This window comes from Oncorhynchus masou, chromosome 24 (assembly GCF_036934945.1).
Source record: "Oncorhynchus masou masou isolate Uvic2021 chromosome 24, UVic_Omas_1.1, whole genome shotgun sequence".
Classification (NCBI taxonomy): domain Eukaryota; kingdom Metazoa; phylum Chordata; class Actinopteri; order Salmoniformes; family Salmonidae; genus Oncorhynchus; species Oncorhynchus masou.
Window position 1 is genome coordinate 50267754 of NC_088235.1, and position 18441 is coordinate 50286194.

General features: G+C 41.6%; 1 protein-coding gene across 1 annotated transcript in view; it reads right to left on the reverse strand.

Annotated features, from left to right (window-relative positions):
- Window positions 1–3401: 3401 nt before the first annotated feature.
- Window positions 3402–18441, reverse strand: part of LOC135512298 (wings apart-like protein homolog) — a 32885-nt gene continuing 17845 nt past the window's right edge. The window contains exons 7-20 of the mRNA XM_064934184.1: window positions 14044–14208; window positions 12646–12782; window positions 12330–12441; window positions 11860–12093; window positions 11649–11760; window positions 8676–8773; window positions 8436–8512; window positions 8016–8188; window positions 7643–7758; window positions 7049–7303; window positions 6713–6926; window positions 6521–6609; window positions 5484–5579; window positions 3402–5370 (exon numbers count right to left, since the gene is read on the reverse strand). Of these exons, the coding sequence (XP_064790256.1) occupies window positions 5305–5370; window positions 5484–5579; window positions 6521–6609; window positions 6713–6926; window positions 7049–7303; window positions 7643–7758; window positions 8016–8188; window positions 8436–8512; window positions 8676–8773; window positions 11649–11760; window positions 11860–12093; window positions 12330–12441; window positions 12646–12782; window positions 14044–14208 (1944 nt within the window). The 3' untranslated portion in view covers window positions 3402–5304. The remainder of the gene's footprint in view (window positions 5371–5483; window positions 5580–6520; window positions 6610–6712; window positions 6927–7048; window positions 7304–7642; window positions 7759–8015; window positions 8189–8435; window positions 8513–8675; window positions 8774–11648; window positions 11761–11859; window positions 12094–12329; window positions 12442–12645; window positions 12783–14043; window positions 14209–18441) is intronic.

Below are 18441 nucleotides of genomic sequence, written 5' to 3' on the forward strand. Positions count from 1 at the left end.
AGTTTGGCCAGGCAGGCCAGCTATAGGAAGAGTCTTGGTGGTTTCAAACTTGTTCCATTTAAGAATTATGGAGGTCACTGTGTTCTTGGGGACCTTCTATGCTACTGACATTTTTTTTTAGTACCCTTCTCCAGATCTGTGCCTCGACACAATCCTGTCTCAGAGCTCTCTGGACAATTCCCTTCGACCTTATGGTTTGGTTTTTGCTCTGACATGCACTGTCAACTGTGGGACCTTATATAGACGTGTGTGCCTTTCCAAATCATGTCCAATCAATTGAATTTACCTCAGGTGAACTCCAATCAAGTTGTAGAAACATCTCAAGGAATATCAATGGAAACAAGATACACCTGAGCACAATTTCGAGTCTCATAGCAAACGGTCTGAATACTTATGTAAATAAGGTATTTATTTTCAATAAATTTACTAAAATTTCTAAATCTGTTTTTGCTTTGTCATTATGGGGTATTGTATGTAGATTTATGAGATTATAAAAAAAAACTTTTTTAGAATAAGGCTGTATTGTAACAAATTGTGGTCTGAATACTTTCTGAAGGATGAAGTGTTCCTTTTTACAATGCATTGAAACTATGCGTGTTCAATCCCACAGATAATCTGCTGAGGCTGAACCAAGACACTCCATTGGGTTGACAATCTCACATCAACACTCTTATACTGTACATGAACGCAAACACACATGCACGCACATCCCTCTTCTTCTCCTCCTCACTCAATTAAGACTGACTCACTTCTGCCGTGAGAAACTAACCTCCAGATGAGCTTCAATTCCATACAACACTCCTTCCGTGGCCTCCAACTGCTCTTAAATGCAAGTAAAACTAAATGTATGCTCTTCAACTGATCGCTGCCAGCACCTACCCGCTCGTCCAGCATCACTACTCTGGACGGTTCTGACTTAGAATACAAATACCTAGGTGTCTGGTTACACTGTAAACTCTCCTTCCAGACTCACATCTCCAATCCAAAATTAAATCTAGAATTGGCTTCCTATTTCGCAACAAAGCATCCTTCACTCATGCTGCCGAACACCCTTGTAAAATTGACTATCCTACCGATCCTTGACTTTGGCGATGTCATTTACAAAATAGCCTCCAACACTCTACTCAGCAAATTGTATGCAGTCTATCAGAGTGCCATCCATTTTGTCACTGAAGCCCCATATAGTACCCACCACTGCGACCTGTATGCTCTCGTTAAATGGCCCTCGCTTCATATTCATCACCAAACCCACTGGCTCCAGGTCATCTACAAGACCCTGCTAGGTAAAGCCCCGCCTTCTCTCAGCTCACTGGTCACCATAGCAGCACTCACCCGTAGCACGCGCTCCAGCAGGTATATTTCACTGGTCACCCCCAAAGCCAATTCTGCCTTTCCTTCCAGTTCTCTGCTGCAGATGACTGGAACAAATTGCATAAATCACTGAAGCTGGAGACTCCTATCTCCCTCACTAACTTTTAAGCATCAGCTGTCAGAGCAGCTTACAGATCATTGCACCTGTAAATAGCCCATCTAACTACCTCATCCCCATATTATTATTATTTTTTGCTCCTTTGCACGCCAGTATCTCTACTTGCACATTCATCTTCTGCACATCTATCACTCCAGTGTTTAACTGCTAAATTGTAATTATTTCGCCACTACTGTACAGACGTTTCTATTGTGTTATTGACTGTACGTTTGGTTGTGTAACTCTGTGTTGCACTGCTTTGCTTTATCTTGTAAATGAGAGAGCCTACCTGGTGAAATAAAAACTTGAAAAGTAGAAACAACCGTAGCATGGCTCATATCTACCTTGCCTTCAAATAGTCATCTGGCTGGTCTGAAGACATGAAAGCCCTCCATTACAGTGCAGGTCATGCACACTCAGGAATACAGATGGGTTATTGACTCTGCTGTGCCAGTCAATAATTTAAGGTGCAAGATTAAAGAGCCCCCAAGTGTGTGTGTGTTTGTGCATTGATGACGGTCATGGGAAAGTGTCAATTTTCCCCTGGTTCCTAGTGTGTACTTCTGCGTCTTGTGTATTGTCTTCTTCATTTGGTGTTTTTGGCCTGTGTGAGAAAAGGCTGCTGAGTGTGTGAAGGCACAAATGAGGAACTCAAGTCTTCCAGTGTAAGATCAAATCTAGAGGGTATCTCTCTACCTGTTCACCGGTATAATGAGGCACATATGGTCAGTGCTTTAGTGCTCTCGCCACCTGGTGGCCATTCTGCCCAATTGAAAACCACTCAGAGAGAGGTGAACGGAGAATAACGGGCTGATTGGGAGAGACAGGAGAGAGGATGATTTCCCCCCCCCCCCCCCATCCTCCCAGCAGGATCTCGATGCTCATTGAGGGAATTAACATCAATCCAATTAGCCTCTGGGTAAAACCAGAGACAGAAGAGGAAGCGAGACATCTCACTCGCTCCTTTTCTTCTGGTTCATATACGGTCACTGAACTAACCAGACCAGACCCCGCTGCAATCACATTGGTGTCTATGGTAAACAGCCTGAGTAAAACATCTTCATTAATCTGCCATATTTGGTAATACTACCTCTCCATTCATATTCATCCACATTTTCTACACTTAAGTATCCAGCATCCATCACTTCTGACATTGATTACATTTGAATTGAGAATAGATCTCTCCCTTGCCTGCCTGGAATTCAAACACAATAATGAGCTATGAAAAAAAAGAGAACACGTGGAACTCCTGTCTATCCCTTCCATTGACATACTGTCGCCATCGAGACGTTGCACTCCATGATCTCACATTGGCCTCGTACATTAAGTCAAGGTAGTTGTGCTGCATGGCTACATTTTCACAGCTTATGTTGCCATGTCTTGTCAGGTTCAGACATAATCATGTGTATTTGTCTGTCAGGTTACCAGATATTCAAATAATTCCCAGAAGGCTTCCTTTAGCATTTTGTTGATTTAAGAGAATGGGGTATTAACACATACCAGCATATTTGTCTCGATTAAACAGCTGCCAGTCAAGCAGAAGGCCAACTGTCAATATGTGGTGCTTTGTTAAGTATAAAACGCTTGTTTCTATTGTGTAACTCACTCGGTCTGTGTACAGTCGTTGTCAGCTCTGTGAGTCTGTCAGGGTGAATGAACACACACAGAGACACAGAGAGAGAGGGCGAGTGAGACGAGAAGCTTCACACACGCACACTGCCAAAAGTCATGGCCTCATAGGGGTGAAAAAATAAGGATAAACAAGATAGAATACAGTCATGCATATGGTCTCTTCTTCACACGAATACCAATATCAAGTTCTATTACATATTGTTTTTAAGTGTCTGCCTCATGAGGCTAAACACATCAGTATGGTAATGGCAGAATGCATACACAAATATTTCTCAAAAAATACATGAGAAAGATACAGTAGTATACTGAAAGTAGCAACTTTTTATTTGAGTTACAATTCTTTACATGTAGTCAAAGAATCTCCTCAAAACCAGTACAAACATTTTTTGCCTTGCAGTTGTCTTTTTTTTAATACATTTTTTTGTTTTTACTTCAAATGACAACTGAGAAATGTTGTATAAAATAAAAATATCAGCTTCAGAAAAGTAGTCTAGCATTCTAACATCCATTAACCACTATTTACAGATGTTTTTATTTACATTCTGAAATTCCATCCATGACCAGATTTGCAAATCAACTCGCAAGAAACGTGTCTGTTCAACTGCAGCTCTACAAATCAGAGGGAAATTACATGAAACCGCTATCAGTCAAAGACTATCTTCTTGGAGGACAAGGACTAGTTATAGTATAGCTGGAAGGATGTTAAGGGGATTCACCACTCAGAGTAGGAAGGTCAGGTCCAACTAGACATAAGACACAAAGCCAACCACTGCCACCACTTGTGTAGAGCCGAAAGGATATGCATAAAAAGATATGGTAGCAACTTCACTTTTCCCTCTGTTAGGCTAGGTAGAATTTTACCATCCAGTCCTCTCAGACCTCCACAAGTACCTAGGGGGTTGGGGCTAGGACAGGGGTCACCAACACAGGGTACTAGGTATATAGGCTTGCAATCCAGCCTTGCAGTAACAATTGATTAGTTTTGATCTTTATTGTATATATATATATATATATATATAAAAATCAGGTGTGTTATTGCAGGACTTTCCGGATAGGCACTACTTGAAGTGGTTAGATACAATGCCCACAGAACAAATGTTACAATATAATAGGCAAAGAACAATCCTTTTCAGTGAGGATTATGCCAGTTGGCTGAGGTTTGGTTATTATTAATGTCAGGCCGGTTTACCAAGGACTCTCTGAGTCTAATAAAACCGTATATACAGCAGTTATTATACCCAGCCACTTCAAGTGACATGTTCGGTGGAACATGTAAAAGGTAAAGAAGTGCACAGAGACTTGAAACATCTTAAGCAGCATCAGATCTGGATCATTAATGGTAAAATAAATACATGAAAACCACAATCATTAAAATCATCTGAACTGCTATTTTAAAAACAAAACTCGAATTTCTTTACTGTAAAGTCAAATTGGGAAAGGCAGGAAGGAAAACAATGCCAAGTGCCATTATTTAAAAACAAAGATTTAAATAACATTAACAGTCATCCAGAGCTGCTGAGCTCTTTTAAATCTATTTAGATTGTTAAATGACACGCCATTCTAAGAACTTAAACAAGCATGATGCACTGAAGAAAAAAACATTTCAACAGAGGTGAATTTCGATGTGACAGTAAGCTTATACAGATAATAGACATATTCAGAGCTGAAGCTTAGCTTAGAGAGAACTACAGGGGTCTTCCACAATGACCTTCCCTTTTCTACAACCGTCAGAGGCAAACATGTAAATGGCTACACTGATCTTTTGCATTCAACCATTCCACACAACTTAAGAGACATTGTTGACACGTGTCCATGAGTGCTATTTTCAAGCTCATCATTGATTACATCCATGATTCTATATATATATATATATATATATATATATATATATATAAAAAAAATTACAAAAACTCACTCCACATGCCAGCTGTCTCAAGCTGTCCTCTGCAACTAGGAATCTTACCAGTAGTTGGATGGTGTGAAGATTTAAAACAGCATTGATTAAAATCAACGGTACATGTTTACGTGGCTTTGGTTCAGAAAGTGCTGAGTTTGTGTGTCTTGCTCTTCAGAATGAGGACGCAGGTTGAAGCGTTGCAGGGGAACACTGTTGACCTCTGGTGGATTCTCTGTACAACCCTCCTGCTGGGGTTGCCAGATCTAGCAGGACCGTTATGTGCAGTCAGAGTGCAAAGAAGGATTAGCTAACAGTGCTCCAGGTAGTCTATGACACGAGAGATGGATTTATGCCCTGTGGTTCCAAATGCACACTGTTGAAAAAGAGAGGGTGGTAAGCAAGTTAGCTTGTATTGTGTGTCTGGTATATAATGTTTTAAGTCATGTAAGACGCTAGGCCATTATCAAAAAGACATTTCCCACTTACAGTGAGGTTCATGAAATTCAAGAACTTCTTCAGCATTTCCGTCATGATGGAGAAATCTCCCTTGGGTAGGTTTCCCCGTACATTAATCACATTAACCTGAGGAGAGATGAGCAAATACACATCAAGTGGCAATCTGTAACATTTTCCTCTCGCCGAAAATATATGTGCAACCGGCTACAAAACCTGAGCAATAAGAAGTTTGGTTTTTGGAGTCGGCAGAGCTCTTGGTCAACTCTGCACCGATGTAGGTGGAGCAGAATATCAGTGTCACAATGAGATGTAGGATACTAGCTTTTCCCACAGATTTCCATTTAGCAATAGGCTACAACGAGACACTTAAGCTTCAAACTAAGTTTTTTTCTTAAATACCAAAAACAGGTTGTTTTAATGTGAATGTATTGTTTCATTATGTTCTGTTTAATAGCTAACTATTAACACAAGTGAATTCTGATACAGCATTATGCATCAGTGATCAGGTTCACTTTTATTTTGGAATTTTTCCTTCAAGCCCCACTCCTCTTGTACTTGTGTTTGTTCATTGGACAGGACAGAGGTAAAGAGGACCGAGAGAGTTGCTGAAATAAAAGTGGGCCGGATCCGAACACATGCTGCAGCGTCTTAGACCACGATCATGTCCTCTTTACTTCACCATGAACAACGTACCGCACTGCAGCTGCCTTACCTTTTCACTTATTTGTTAATATGTATACTTTATTTATGTTGCAACTAATATTGTAATAGCCTTTCGCTACACCCGCAATAACATCTGCTAAACACGTGGACGTATGTGACCAATACATTTGATTTGACAAGCTTCAACTTCACGCACAAGTGTGAAGCACCCTAAGAGATCTGCCATCAAGACAGACGAATGGCACTGGTTTGCAGAAGCCTACACTTCAATCCTGCAAGCTCAGAAATCAAGCCCTTAATTGATTCATTGAATCAGGTGTGTGGGTGCTGAGATGGAACAAAAGCCTGCACCCCCAATGGCAGGATCAAGGAACAGGGTTATAGCTAATTTGCCGGAAGCTTACCTGACTGCCCTGACAAAGACAGCCCAGGAGCAGAGCTGTGTAGGAGGCCACGATGCTGTCCTCCATGTGCTTCCCAGCATGCTGCAGAGCTACAACACCACAGAGTGAGAACAACACTCAACATGGAACAATGAGAGCATTGAAAACTGCTGTTGCAAAAATAGGATTTTACACAGAGACACACATCTTTACCTTTGTTGAGGTCCAGCTCTTCCTCTTCCTCCTCTTTCTTTGTGTCCTTCTCCTTGTCATTTTCACTGTCGTTGGTTTCCGTGGCGACCCACTGGATCTCGCCCGATGTCTCCTGCCACTCCCCACTCTGGTCCTGGGGTTTGGGCGCCTCACTGATGAGGTCATCAGTCTGTGCCTCGGCCAATATGGCCGCTCGTTCCCGCTCCAGGAAGAACTGTGGAAGGAGGAAAAGACAGACACAAAAATCATAAGAGTAACTCCATTTCCTGTGTTATTTGGCCTCATTTCTCTTTAAGTTATTCTGAAGTCGTGATGTAGTTATAACAAAACTCTTACCTGCACCAGAGCAGCCAGGGCACCTGAGGAATAGTTTTTGGTCTTCTCCTCAGCACCCTCTGAAAGGGCTGCTGTAGGTGGCTCTGCCCCGTTCTCGATCTCTGTAGAGGTTGGGACTGGTTCAGGGGTCTGGGTCTCATCTCCTCCTGCCTCTCCCTGGTTGCATTCAGGGCTGGTTGTGTTGAACTCCATGTCCACCAGACTGTGGCGGTTCTTTGCACTGTACTCCACCAGGTTAATCAGCAGCCCCAAGCCCTGTACCAGCACACACACCGGACGAGAGATGCTGTTAAAAAAAGCACTCAAGGACATACACTTCAATAAGATCCATAACAAAACATTGTGAGTACAAACAACCCTGAAATTACTACATTGAAGCTTCGGTTTTAATAACTACTTAGTCATTCATTAAGATTAGAGGACCGAAAAAATATTTTGGCATTCAAGCTATTGTCAGCGTTCAAGGTCTCCTCAACCTGTGGGCACTTCAAATAAAGTGGGTACAAAGGACCCACATTTTTCAGAGATCGTACAGGTAATTGGATTTGTGTAATCATTTACATAAAGGCCTCTCACACACATACACACGCTCACCAGGACTCGGATGTCAAAGCGTTGTTCCTGAGGTATGTAGCGTGGGACCAGTAGGACGCAGTTGAGTGCTGTGATGATAAGCTGGTCCTGCTCTCCAGTCTTAGTGCTTCCCCACTCTAAAAACCACAGTACAGTCCACAGTTACCACTCTCCCTCCACCCTGCAGTAGTCAGCTGTGGCCTGAGACCAGTCAGGCTTAAGTACTACAGCCCAAACACACCAAGAAGGTGTGTGTTATGGGGAACTCTAGCACAGCTGTGATGAGGTCCGTGGGACAACGGAGAGCAGAGAGCACAAGGCACTAGCTAGGGACCGCAATGCGCTAGCTACAGTGTTGCCGAATGTAGAATTCGTGCTGATGCAGTGATATTACCATTGTCGTGGGTGAGGTTGAGCAGAACCCCTATGACAGCCCTCATGCAGTCCTCCACGGCCTTGCCCACGTTGCTAAAGCTGGAGTGGGGCAGCGCCGTGCCTGACGAACACAAAGAGCTGTTCACCTCCCGGCTGTAGCACTGGATCATTTCCACACAGTACCGCAAACCTCTGGGTGAGAGAGAGAAATGGGATTAGATCATACAAATTAAATGGGACTTCCTTGGCCACCTAAGGGTGTCAAAGCATCTGAGTCCCAGAAAAACTGAGGGCACAGAGATTTAACACAGGGTCCTTTACAGGGACTGGTCTCTATACTAGTATACTAGAGGTGGGGACTGGGCAGAGCGAGAAGAGGTGGAGTGAAAGATCAGGGCTCAGTCACCAAAAGATGAGCATGTGTTCCAGTCACTCTCACCTGGCAGAGGACATTATGAGCTGAGAGTCCTTGTAGGCGATCAGGTAGCCCTGGTTCTCTGGGTTCTGGACAGTCACCTGCAAAGGAAGGACAGGAAGACATTAAAATACCTTTTAAAATGGTCAAATAAAAAGTGGTTAGATGAGGCTGAGAGTGCAGTCTATTTACTTTCCCATTTTGTACTCAATGAATGGATTTAAAACATCTGAGCCTACTAACACTCCTTGATGTTGTACTTACACTCTCTAGTACTCTTAGACACCTCTCTGCCCCCCATAACGATGACACCAGCTTCTCCTTGTCATCCTCTTGGCTCAGGTTCTGGACACATTCTTTTACTGCAGGAGACACACACAATGAATGAATGACAATGAATGAACATACAGTTGAAGTCGGAAGTTTACATACACTTAGGTTTGAGTCATTATTAATGGAGATTATTTCACTTATAATTCACTGCATCACAATTCCGGTGGGGCAGAAGTTGACTGTGCCTTTAAACAGCTTGGAAAATTCCAGAAAATAATGTCATGGCTTTAGAAGCTTCTGATAGGCTAATTGACATCATTTGAGTCAATTGGAAGTGTACCTGTGGATGTATTTCAAGGCCTACCTTCAAACTCTGTCTCCTGGAGATGAACGTAATTTGATGCGAAAAGTGTAAATCAATCCCAGAACAACAGCAAAGGACCTTGTGAAGATGCTGGAGGAAATGAGTACAAAAGTACCTATATCCACAGTAAAACAAGTCCTACATTGACATAACCTGAAAGGCTGCTCAGCAAGGAAGAAGCCACTGTTCCAAAACAGCCATAAAAATGCCAGACTACGGTTTGCAACTACACATGGGGACAAAGATTGCACATTTGGAGAAATGTCCTCTGGTCTGATGAAACAAAAATAGAACTGCTTGGCCAAATGACCATCGTTGTGTTTGGGGGAAAAAGGGAGAGCCTTGCAAGCCGAAGAACACCATCCAATCGTGAAGCATGATGTAAACTTCTGACCCACTGGGAATGTGATGAAAGTAATAAAAGCCTAAATAAATCACTCATTACTATTATTCTGATATTTCACATTAAAATAAAGTGTTTTTTACTAGGATTAAATGTCAGAAATTGTGAAACTGAGTTGATATGTATTCGGCTAAGGTGTATGTAAACTTCCGACTTCAACTGTATGTATGTCAGATTAATAGTAGAGAGAGTGATTTATTTCAGCTTTCATTTCTTTAATCACATTCCCAGTGGGTCAGAAGTTTATATTCACTCAATTAGTATTTGGTAGCATTGCCTTTAAATTGTTTAACTTGGGTAAAATGTTTCAAGTAGCCTTCCACAAAAAGTTAGGTGAATTATGGCCCATCCCTCCTGACAGATCTGGTGTAACTGAGTCAGGTTTGTAGGCCTCCTTGCTCGCACATGTTTTTTCCAGTTCAGCCCACAAATTCTCTATAGGATTGAGGTAAGGGCTTTGTGATGGCCACTCCAATACCTTGACTTTGTTGTCCTTAAGCCAACAACTTTGGAAGTATGCTTGGGGTCATTGTCCATTTGGAAGACCCATTTGCGACCAAGCTTTAACTTCCTGACTGATGTCTTGAGATGTTGCTTCAATATATCCACATCATTTTCATTCCCCATGAAGCCATCTATTTTGTGAAGTGCACCAGTCCCTCCTACAGCAAAGCACCCCCACAACATGATGCTGCCACCCCCATGCTCCACAGTTGGGATGGTGTTCTTCGGCTTGCAAGCCTCCCCCTTTTCCCCCAAAACATAGCGATGGTCATTTGGCCAAGCAGTTCTATTTTTGTTTCATCAGACCAGAGGACATTTCTACAAAAAGTACAAACTTGTTTTACAGTGGATTTAGATACTTTTGTACCTGTTTCCTCCAGCATCTTCACAAGGTTCTTTGCTGTTGTTCTGGGATTGATTTGCACTTTTCACACCAAAGTACTTTCATCTCCAGGAGACAGAACGCGTCTTCTTCCTGAGCAGTATGACAGCTAAGTGGTCCCACGGTGTTTATACTTGCATACTACTGTTTGTACAGATGAACGTGGTACTTTCAGGCACTTGGAAATTGATCCCATGGATGAACCAGACAACTGGAGGTGATAAAACAAAATTCTGAGGTCTTGGCTGATTTCTTTTGATTTTCCCATGATGTCAAGCAAAGAGGCATGGAGTTGGAAGGTAGACCTTGAAATACATCCACAGGTACACCTCCAATTGACTCAAATTATGTCAATTAGCCTATCAGCAGCTTCTAAAGCCATGACATAATTTTCTGTAATTTTCCAAACTGTTTAAAGGCACAGTCAACTTGGTGTATGTAAACTTCTGACCCACTGGAATTGTCTGTAAACAATTGTTGGAAAAATTACTTTTGTCATGTACAAAGTAGATTTCCTAACTGACTTCCCAACTCTATAGTTTGTTAACAAGACATTTGCGGAGTGGTTGAAAAACGAGTTTTAATGACTCCAACCTAAGTGTATGTAAACTTCCAACTTCAACTGTACATATACACACCTACTCCTACAAGGATTTTTCTTTAGTTTTACTATTTTCTACATTGTAGAATAATAGTGAAGACATCAAAACTATGAAATAACACATATGGAATCATGTAGTAGGTAAAAAAAAGTGTTATACAAATCAAAAATATATTTGAGATTCTTCAAATAGCCACCCTTTGCAACTCTTGGCATTCCCTCAAACAGCTTCACCTGGAATGCTTTTCCAACAGTCTTGAAGGAGTTCCCACATATGCTGAGCACTTCTTGGCTGCTTTTTAAAATTATAAACTTGGATTAGCTAACACAACATGCCATTGGCACCATCACAGGCATGATGGTTGCTGATAATGGGCCTCTGTACGCCTATGTAGATATTTCATACATTTATAAAAGTAATCTACCGTTGTCATTTACAACATTAACAATGTATACATTGTATTTCTGATCAATTTTATGTTATTTTAATGGACAATTTAAATTTTCTTTCAAAACAAGGACATTTCTAAGTGACCCTAAACTTTTGAATGGTAGTGTATATGCCAATGAATATAGCCTAACAAAGTGAGTTGAACTTGATAAGATGCAACTGTCAAATAAAGGAACTAGGACAACTAAAAAAAGTATGCTTCTGGCGCAGAAAGCTGCTCCGACAGTTTAACAGAACATGCACGCACACAAACACCCACCTTTGTCTATAATGTGGTCCAAGCCTCCCAGTAAGCGCAACTCCTCTTTGAACCAGTCGCCGGCTCTCTTTGAGGTCAGCGACAACAGGGTCTCCATGGCCAAGTGACACGACTGCAAAACAAACAAAATAAAGTGCTGTAGAACTCCAACCCACAATCATCATCAATATAAATATTAAACATAATCATTATTCTGATTGTCCCTGCATACCGTGATGTTCTCCAGGTCCAGGTGCTTGTTGTGGACCGTCTCACACAACTTGCGAATCTTCTCCTTGACCTTGGTCATCTCCTTGGCAGTCAGCTGGTCCTGGTGGTGGCCCAAGTGATCATGCTCCAGCTCCAACAGTCTGATCATCAACTCCAGACTGGCCCGGTCCAGGTCCATGTTCAACCGGTCTCTGCTTAGGATGTACATTAGAGAGGCCGTACACAGGGCAAGGTTCTGGAGACAAGTGAAGGGAGAGCGGGTAGGGGCAACAATGAGTTCAGAAGCAACTGGTGGCAGGGGAAGTCCTTGAATCTTTCACTTATATATTCAAATAGCGAACTTTTAAGTATCTACAAGACAAATAGTAGGTCATGCTGCCACCACAAATAAGCAGAGGGAGGTTAATTGTAACCCTACTGAAGCCCTTTATTTTGGGTCAGTTGTGGTTGTAGATTAGAACAGATTCCTACCGGATGCTGCGGGGCATCATTCAACATCTTGAAGACCTGAGCCACCTTCCCTCTGGCCCGTAGGTGCATCCGGAAACTGGGCATTGCACACCTTGCAGCTAGACTGATTATACTAGACAGAGAGCAAGAGAGGGGGAGGTTGTTTAAAGAAGTTCAGAGGAGAAGAGTACATAGAAGATTAAGTGTACAAGTTTAAATAATACTAAATCTGCTCATGTCTTCTAGACGTGAGCATATAGCTGGAAATGTATTGAACGGATGTTAAATCAGGTAAGATCCTTCCCGAGGTGGACAATTTTGAGTGGATTTGTCTTACCTAAGGCACCGTGTGTTGAGTGGCTGGCTGCTCTTCAGGCCAGTCTCCAGGTACTCAAAGTCGTCAGTAAACTCCTGGTTCTCACCAAACTCTACCACATCGTTGAAGTGCTTCACATTATGCACAACCGTGTACAGCTGCAAGGGGGAGCAATAATGACATGATGAGTGACATTTACACAAGCAAATGGTACCGAGCATAGAGCAATAATAACCGCCTATTATTTTTTTTCCGGGCTGCCTATGTCCAAACAGTAAAATACTTTCTTTTTTTTAAAACATTTTTTACATTTCAGGGATGGAAAACTGTTTGGTGTAAACTTAAACTAAAACAAGATATAAAGTATGAAGAAAAGATCATCAAGGGCCTCTACAATGTCCGGTCGGCGACGCCCCCCTCATGCCTTCTGCCACGTCCAACCACCTAAGACTCGTTTTGATCCAGAAAAAAACCCTATATTTAAAATAGAAGGAATATTATCCAATGCAAGTTCCAAAATGTTTCTCTGTGTATTCATGTGTGTCCAGAGAAGGAAAGAAAAGTCACCCAGCATGCCAAGCAGCTCCACTCCATCAGTTCTATTAGCTGACTGGGATAATACCCCCTCATCAAGAACACCGCTGGGAGTGGAAGTGTCTGAACAGCTGTGTGTGTTTGCTTGCTAGAGATTAGACCATGTCTGTGTTTACTGGCTAGTGATTGGACCTAGGCACGCGATTGTGTGTGTGGCCAAGGAACTGCCCAACGAGATAGCTTAGCTTCAGTCCCAATTGGCAAGGGGGATGTGCAGCTAACCGTCTGGTCAAGAACCAGAAGGCAGATCTGCTTGCTATAGCTCGGCCTTAAAGGGGGGCTGAAATTCCCGATTTGGCTTGGTTATTAAGAAATGCAGCCGCTTGATGAATACTTAGGTGATGCCAGTTGTGGTCAGGATTGAAATAAACCCAACCCAAGGAAAACTGTTACAGTACCCTTCATTTCGTGACATAACATTTTTCCTATTATCTCGCAAATCTCTGTTTAGGACGAGATTGACTTCATGACCAAATTTATCCTATTTACACTTTGTCGTACACTCATAACGATGCCACATTGGCCATTTTTTAAACAAGAAGTTGCTTTGTAGGGGCAGTGGTGCTTTAATAAAACAAGATGCTCCTCAGGCCATGACCAGCCCATGCTGTGTTTTAAATGAACAAAGACAATCTTTACACTGCGCTCCAAATGGACATTAACAGGCTAAACTGTGTCTGAAATGAATAATGAGACTAATAAATCTCTAACAGCATGCAAACAAGTTGTGAAAATAGCAGATGAGTGTTTGGGGGATGTTTACAGTGAAAATATAATGTTGACTGTCTTGAGGGCGTGAAGTATCCCCCAGCATGGCTGGCTCACCTCCTTGTGTTCTTTTCTGCATTTGAGGGCCGTGACGATGTCCTGGTAAGGCTGAGTGGGGATGGTCACAGACTTGATGACTTTGGGCGGTGGGGGAGGAGCTTTGAACAGACCGTCATCCTTGTGGGAGTTGGTGTCCTTGCTGCTTCCGCTCAATACGCTGGCCTGGAGAGTAAAAAAGCAGAAAACATTTGAAAAAGTTAAAAAAGACAAATAACTTTCATTCCAGTTGCCCTTATCTGAATTGTTTTCAGGTCTTGACTAAACAGAATATGGTTAATGTTGATTTAGATTTCCTCCTCTGAAACTTAATTTAGGTGAGGCTGCTATTGGGTTAATGTAGGGCTGCATGATTATTCCAATTTTAATAAACATTGCGATATTGACATGTGCAATATCCATATCGCAAGAGGCTGTGATATTTTGAAGGGAGTGGCTCCTAATCCATGACCAGATTTTATACACATGAGCACGATAAATTCTCGCAGTATCTTGTGGGAATTTGGGACTTCAAAATGAGATGCAAGGTTCTAATAAGTGACATTGTGTAGAAATAGCAAAGAAAATACTGTTTGATGAGCTAAGTTAGCTAGCAAGTTATACCAGTTATCAAAGAGGTTCTAGCTAGCTTTGCATGCATGGCAGGACCAGCGTTGTCAAAGAAGTTAGACCCATCTCTGGTGTCATGTCAACATTACAACTAGAGGTCGACCGATTATGATTTTTCAACGCTGATACCGATTATTGGAGGACCAAAAAAGCCGATACCGATTAAATCGGCCGATTTTTATTTATTTGTAATAATGACAATTACAACAATACTGAATGAACACTTATTTTAACTTCATATAATACATCAATAAAATCAATTTAGCCTCAAGTAAATAATGAAACGTTCAATTTGGTTTAAATAATGCAAAAACAAAGTGTTAGAGAAGAACGTAAAAGTGCAATATGTGCTATGTAAGAAAGCTAACGTTTCAGTTCCTTGCTCAGAACATGAGAACATATGAAAGCTGGTGGTTCCTTTTAACATGAGTCTTCAATATTCCCAGGTAAGAAGTTTTAGGTTATAGTTATTATAGGAAATATAGGACTATTTCCCTCAAAACCATTTGTATTTCATTAACCTTTGACTATTGGATGTTCTTATATGCACTTTAGTACTGCCAGTGTAACAGGACAGCTTCCGTCCCTCTCCTCGCTCCTCCCTGGGCTCGAACCAGCAACACAACGACAACAGTCACCATCGAAGCAGTGTTACCCATGTAGAGCAAGGGGAACAACTACCAGAAGGCTCAGAGCGAGTGACGTTTGAAACACTATTAGCGCGTGCTAACTAGCTAGCCATTTCACTTCGGTTACACCAGCCTCAACTCGGGAGTTGATAGGCTTGAAGTCATAAACAGCGCAATGCTTGACGCACAACGAAGAGCTGCTGGCAATACGCACGAAAGTGCTGCTTGAATGAATGTTTACGCGCCTGCTTCTGCCTACCACCGCTCAGTCAGATACTTGTATGCTCAGTCAGATTATATGCAACGCAGGACACGCTAGATAATATCTAGTAAGATCATCAACCATGTGTAGTTAACTAGTGATTATGATTGATTGTTTTTTATAAGATAAGTTTAATGCTAGCTAGCAACTTACCTTGGCTTACTGCATTTGCGTAACATGCAGTCTCCTTGTGGAGTGCAATGAGAGAGAGGCAGGTCGTTATTGCGTTGGACTAGTTAACTGTAAGGTTGCAGGATTGAAACCCCAGGGCTGACAAGGTGAAAATCGGTCGTTCTGCCCCTGAACGAGGCAGTTAACCCACCTTTCCTAGGCCGTCATTGAAAGTAAGAATGTGTTTTTAACTGACTTGCCTAGTTAAAGAAAGGTATAAAAAATAAATATATTTTTTATAAATATATATATTTATTATAAAATCAGCAAATCGGCGCCCAAAAATACCGATTTCCGATCGTTATGAAAACTTGAAAATCGGCCCTAATTAATCGGCCGACCTCTAATTTCAACCAGGACGGACTGTCCAATGGGAAGCTAAAACGCCGGCACAGACACAGCTCTCATGCAATGCAAAGACCTTTTATTATCTGTAGTTAATAATAGTCAGTACACATAAATTCACATAGCCATGAGCGAGCATGTCGTAAATTGTAGCTAGCTAGATGCGTCATACCCATAGCCATAGCTATATATCACATAAAACATAAAGCACACAACAAAATGTCTCAATATACAGCATTTTTAGTCCACAATCTCTCAGACATTCGGCTCGTAGTTCTTGCACAGGAAAGAAGTGGACAGTTTTCAGGGGCCTACCAGAACACAACAAACAGTAAACAGCGTGGGGAGATAAAAAATGGTTAGGGAAAAAAATCAACCATACTACCACTACAAAGTGTCATCGTATACCCACAGATCAAATTGATTTTAACAGTATTGATAGAGTCCACTAGTTTACTGCACTGGTGTAACATGTCACTATTGCATATGACTTGTATATATTAACATATCTGGAAAATCTATGAATCTGTTCGACAGACAGAGACAGACATTCACTGTAAACTGATTTGACAACTGATTTGCATTTCTGGGGTGAGGTGGGGCTAACATAAGAAATGGCAATCCAGTAGATATTGAAATAGAACATACTTTGTGAGATCAAATGTCTTCTTACACGAAGATGGGAGAATGCAACCCATCTCACATAAAACCAGTCATGAAAAAATTGATCTGAAGTACGCCCCTACCTGCTGATCATAAAAAATGAAGATAATTATACCCCAAAATAGATTGAATGGGCATGTCATTTACACAGTACTGATGTAAAATGTAGAACATTGACCTAAATATGGGTAGACGAGAACAACTAGTGGGCACCGGGTTTATCATCCTTGGTCACTAGCCATCATAAACTTGATGTTGGATGGGTCCCCTTTCCTATGCCAAAAAAAACCCAACTAGAGATTTTATGCACTAGCATGCAATGAGATATAGTTGAAGCGGGTATTTACTTTACAACATGTTTGTAATTGACAAACAAAATATAATTGTATGAGCTATACATCTGTGTACTGCCGTTTTTGTACCCCTCTACTAGCTAGCTAGATGGGGAGGTCCAGTTCCAGAGGCTGTCCGTTCTGCATGCCTTCTTGATTTCGATACAATGTGTCGTCATACTTTTGTGCATGCACACTGGTAGCCTAACTGTCATAGCCATCTTTCTAACCAACTTAGCTCATCAACCAGTATTACCTTTGCTATTTCTGCATGATTGCACTTATTAAAGCCTTGAATCTCATATGGACCTCACTGTCACCACTGGCCATCTAGCTAGCCACGTAGCCAGCAGAGTTGCATCAGTTTCCATTGGAGTAGAGCTTGCTAGACTGGCTAGCTAACAGAGCTGATGATCATGTAGAAGCTTATGATGACTAGCTAGCTAATGTCTATACACCATAGTCATAGATCTGCAAAATCAAGAAAATGGTACTGAACGCATGTCAAAATCAAGTTTCTTGCTTAGTGACATTGTGAATATTATATTTTGGGCATTTAACTACCGGTATGTATCTAATCCGGTTTTGGCATGAGGAAATGAGTCCATTTCCAAATTCCCACTAGATACTGCAAGAATTTGCACACTTGGATACAGAGCCTCAGAAATATAAGATCTGGACTATGAGATCCCTCCCTGTTTTGAAATGAGACTTAGCTGTCTAACACCCGCTTGTTTTGTTTTACTTTATTGCTCGAGTTCCCACTCATTGCTCCTCTTTTTTCTGCTTCCCAGTGCCACACACCAAGCCCCACCCACTGTCACTCAAGCAGGCAGTCGCACGTGCTCAAGATTCACTCCACATTGAGCAAAAATAAGCATGCAGTCAAGATTTTTTCAAACCAAGAACGACGCAGCTTTTCACTTTGCTTATTCTGCAAAACGCTAGTTAGTTGATTTTAGCAAGCTGCAGATGTTGCCAAAAATTGAGATAGCTAATGATTAGTATTAGGGGCTAACTAGCTGGCTCGCAAAATCCACTGAGAAACATTTGCTCTAATACAGGCCAGTATCTGTGGGAGTATATCAGTATTGTTTGTGCAACAACTTGTTCTTAGAGAGGAAAAGGAAAAGAATATTCTAAAAAATCTGTCTGAATGTACCCATTTAAATCTAATTAGGTTCCCCTTGGAAACACTGACCAACACTTTGCTTCCTACTCTGTCACAACTATAGAATTAAAATACTAGAAAGGACATGAACCTTATGATAGTCAAAAGGTCATCCCTTTGGTCAACCATGGTTTTCCAAACCTGTGAGACGTGTAAAATAATGCATTTTAAGAAAGTATCTGCACTATATGTTTGTTAGCTAGCTAGCCAGCCAGT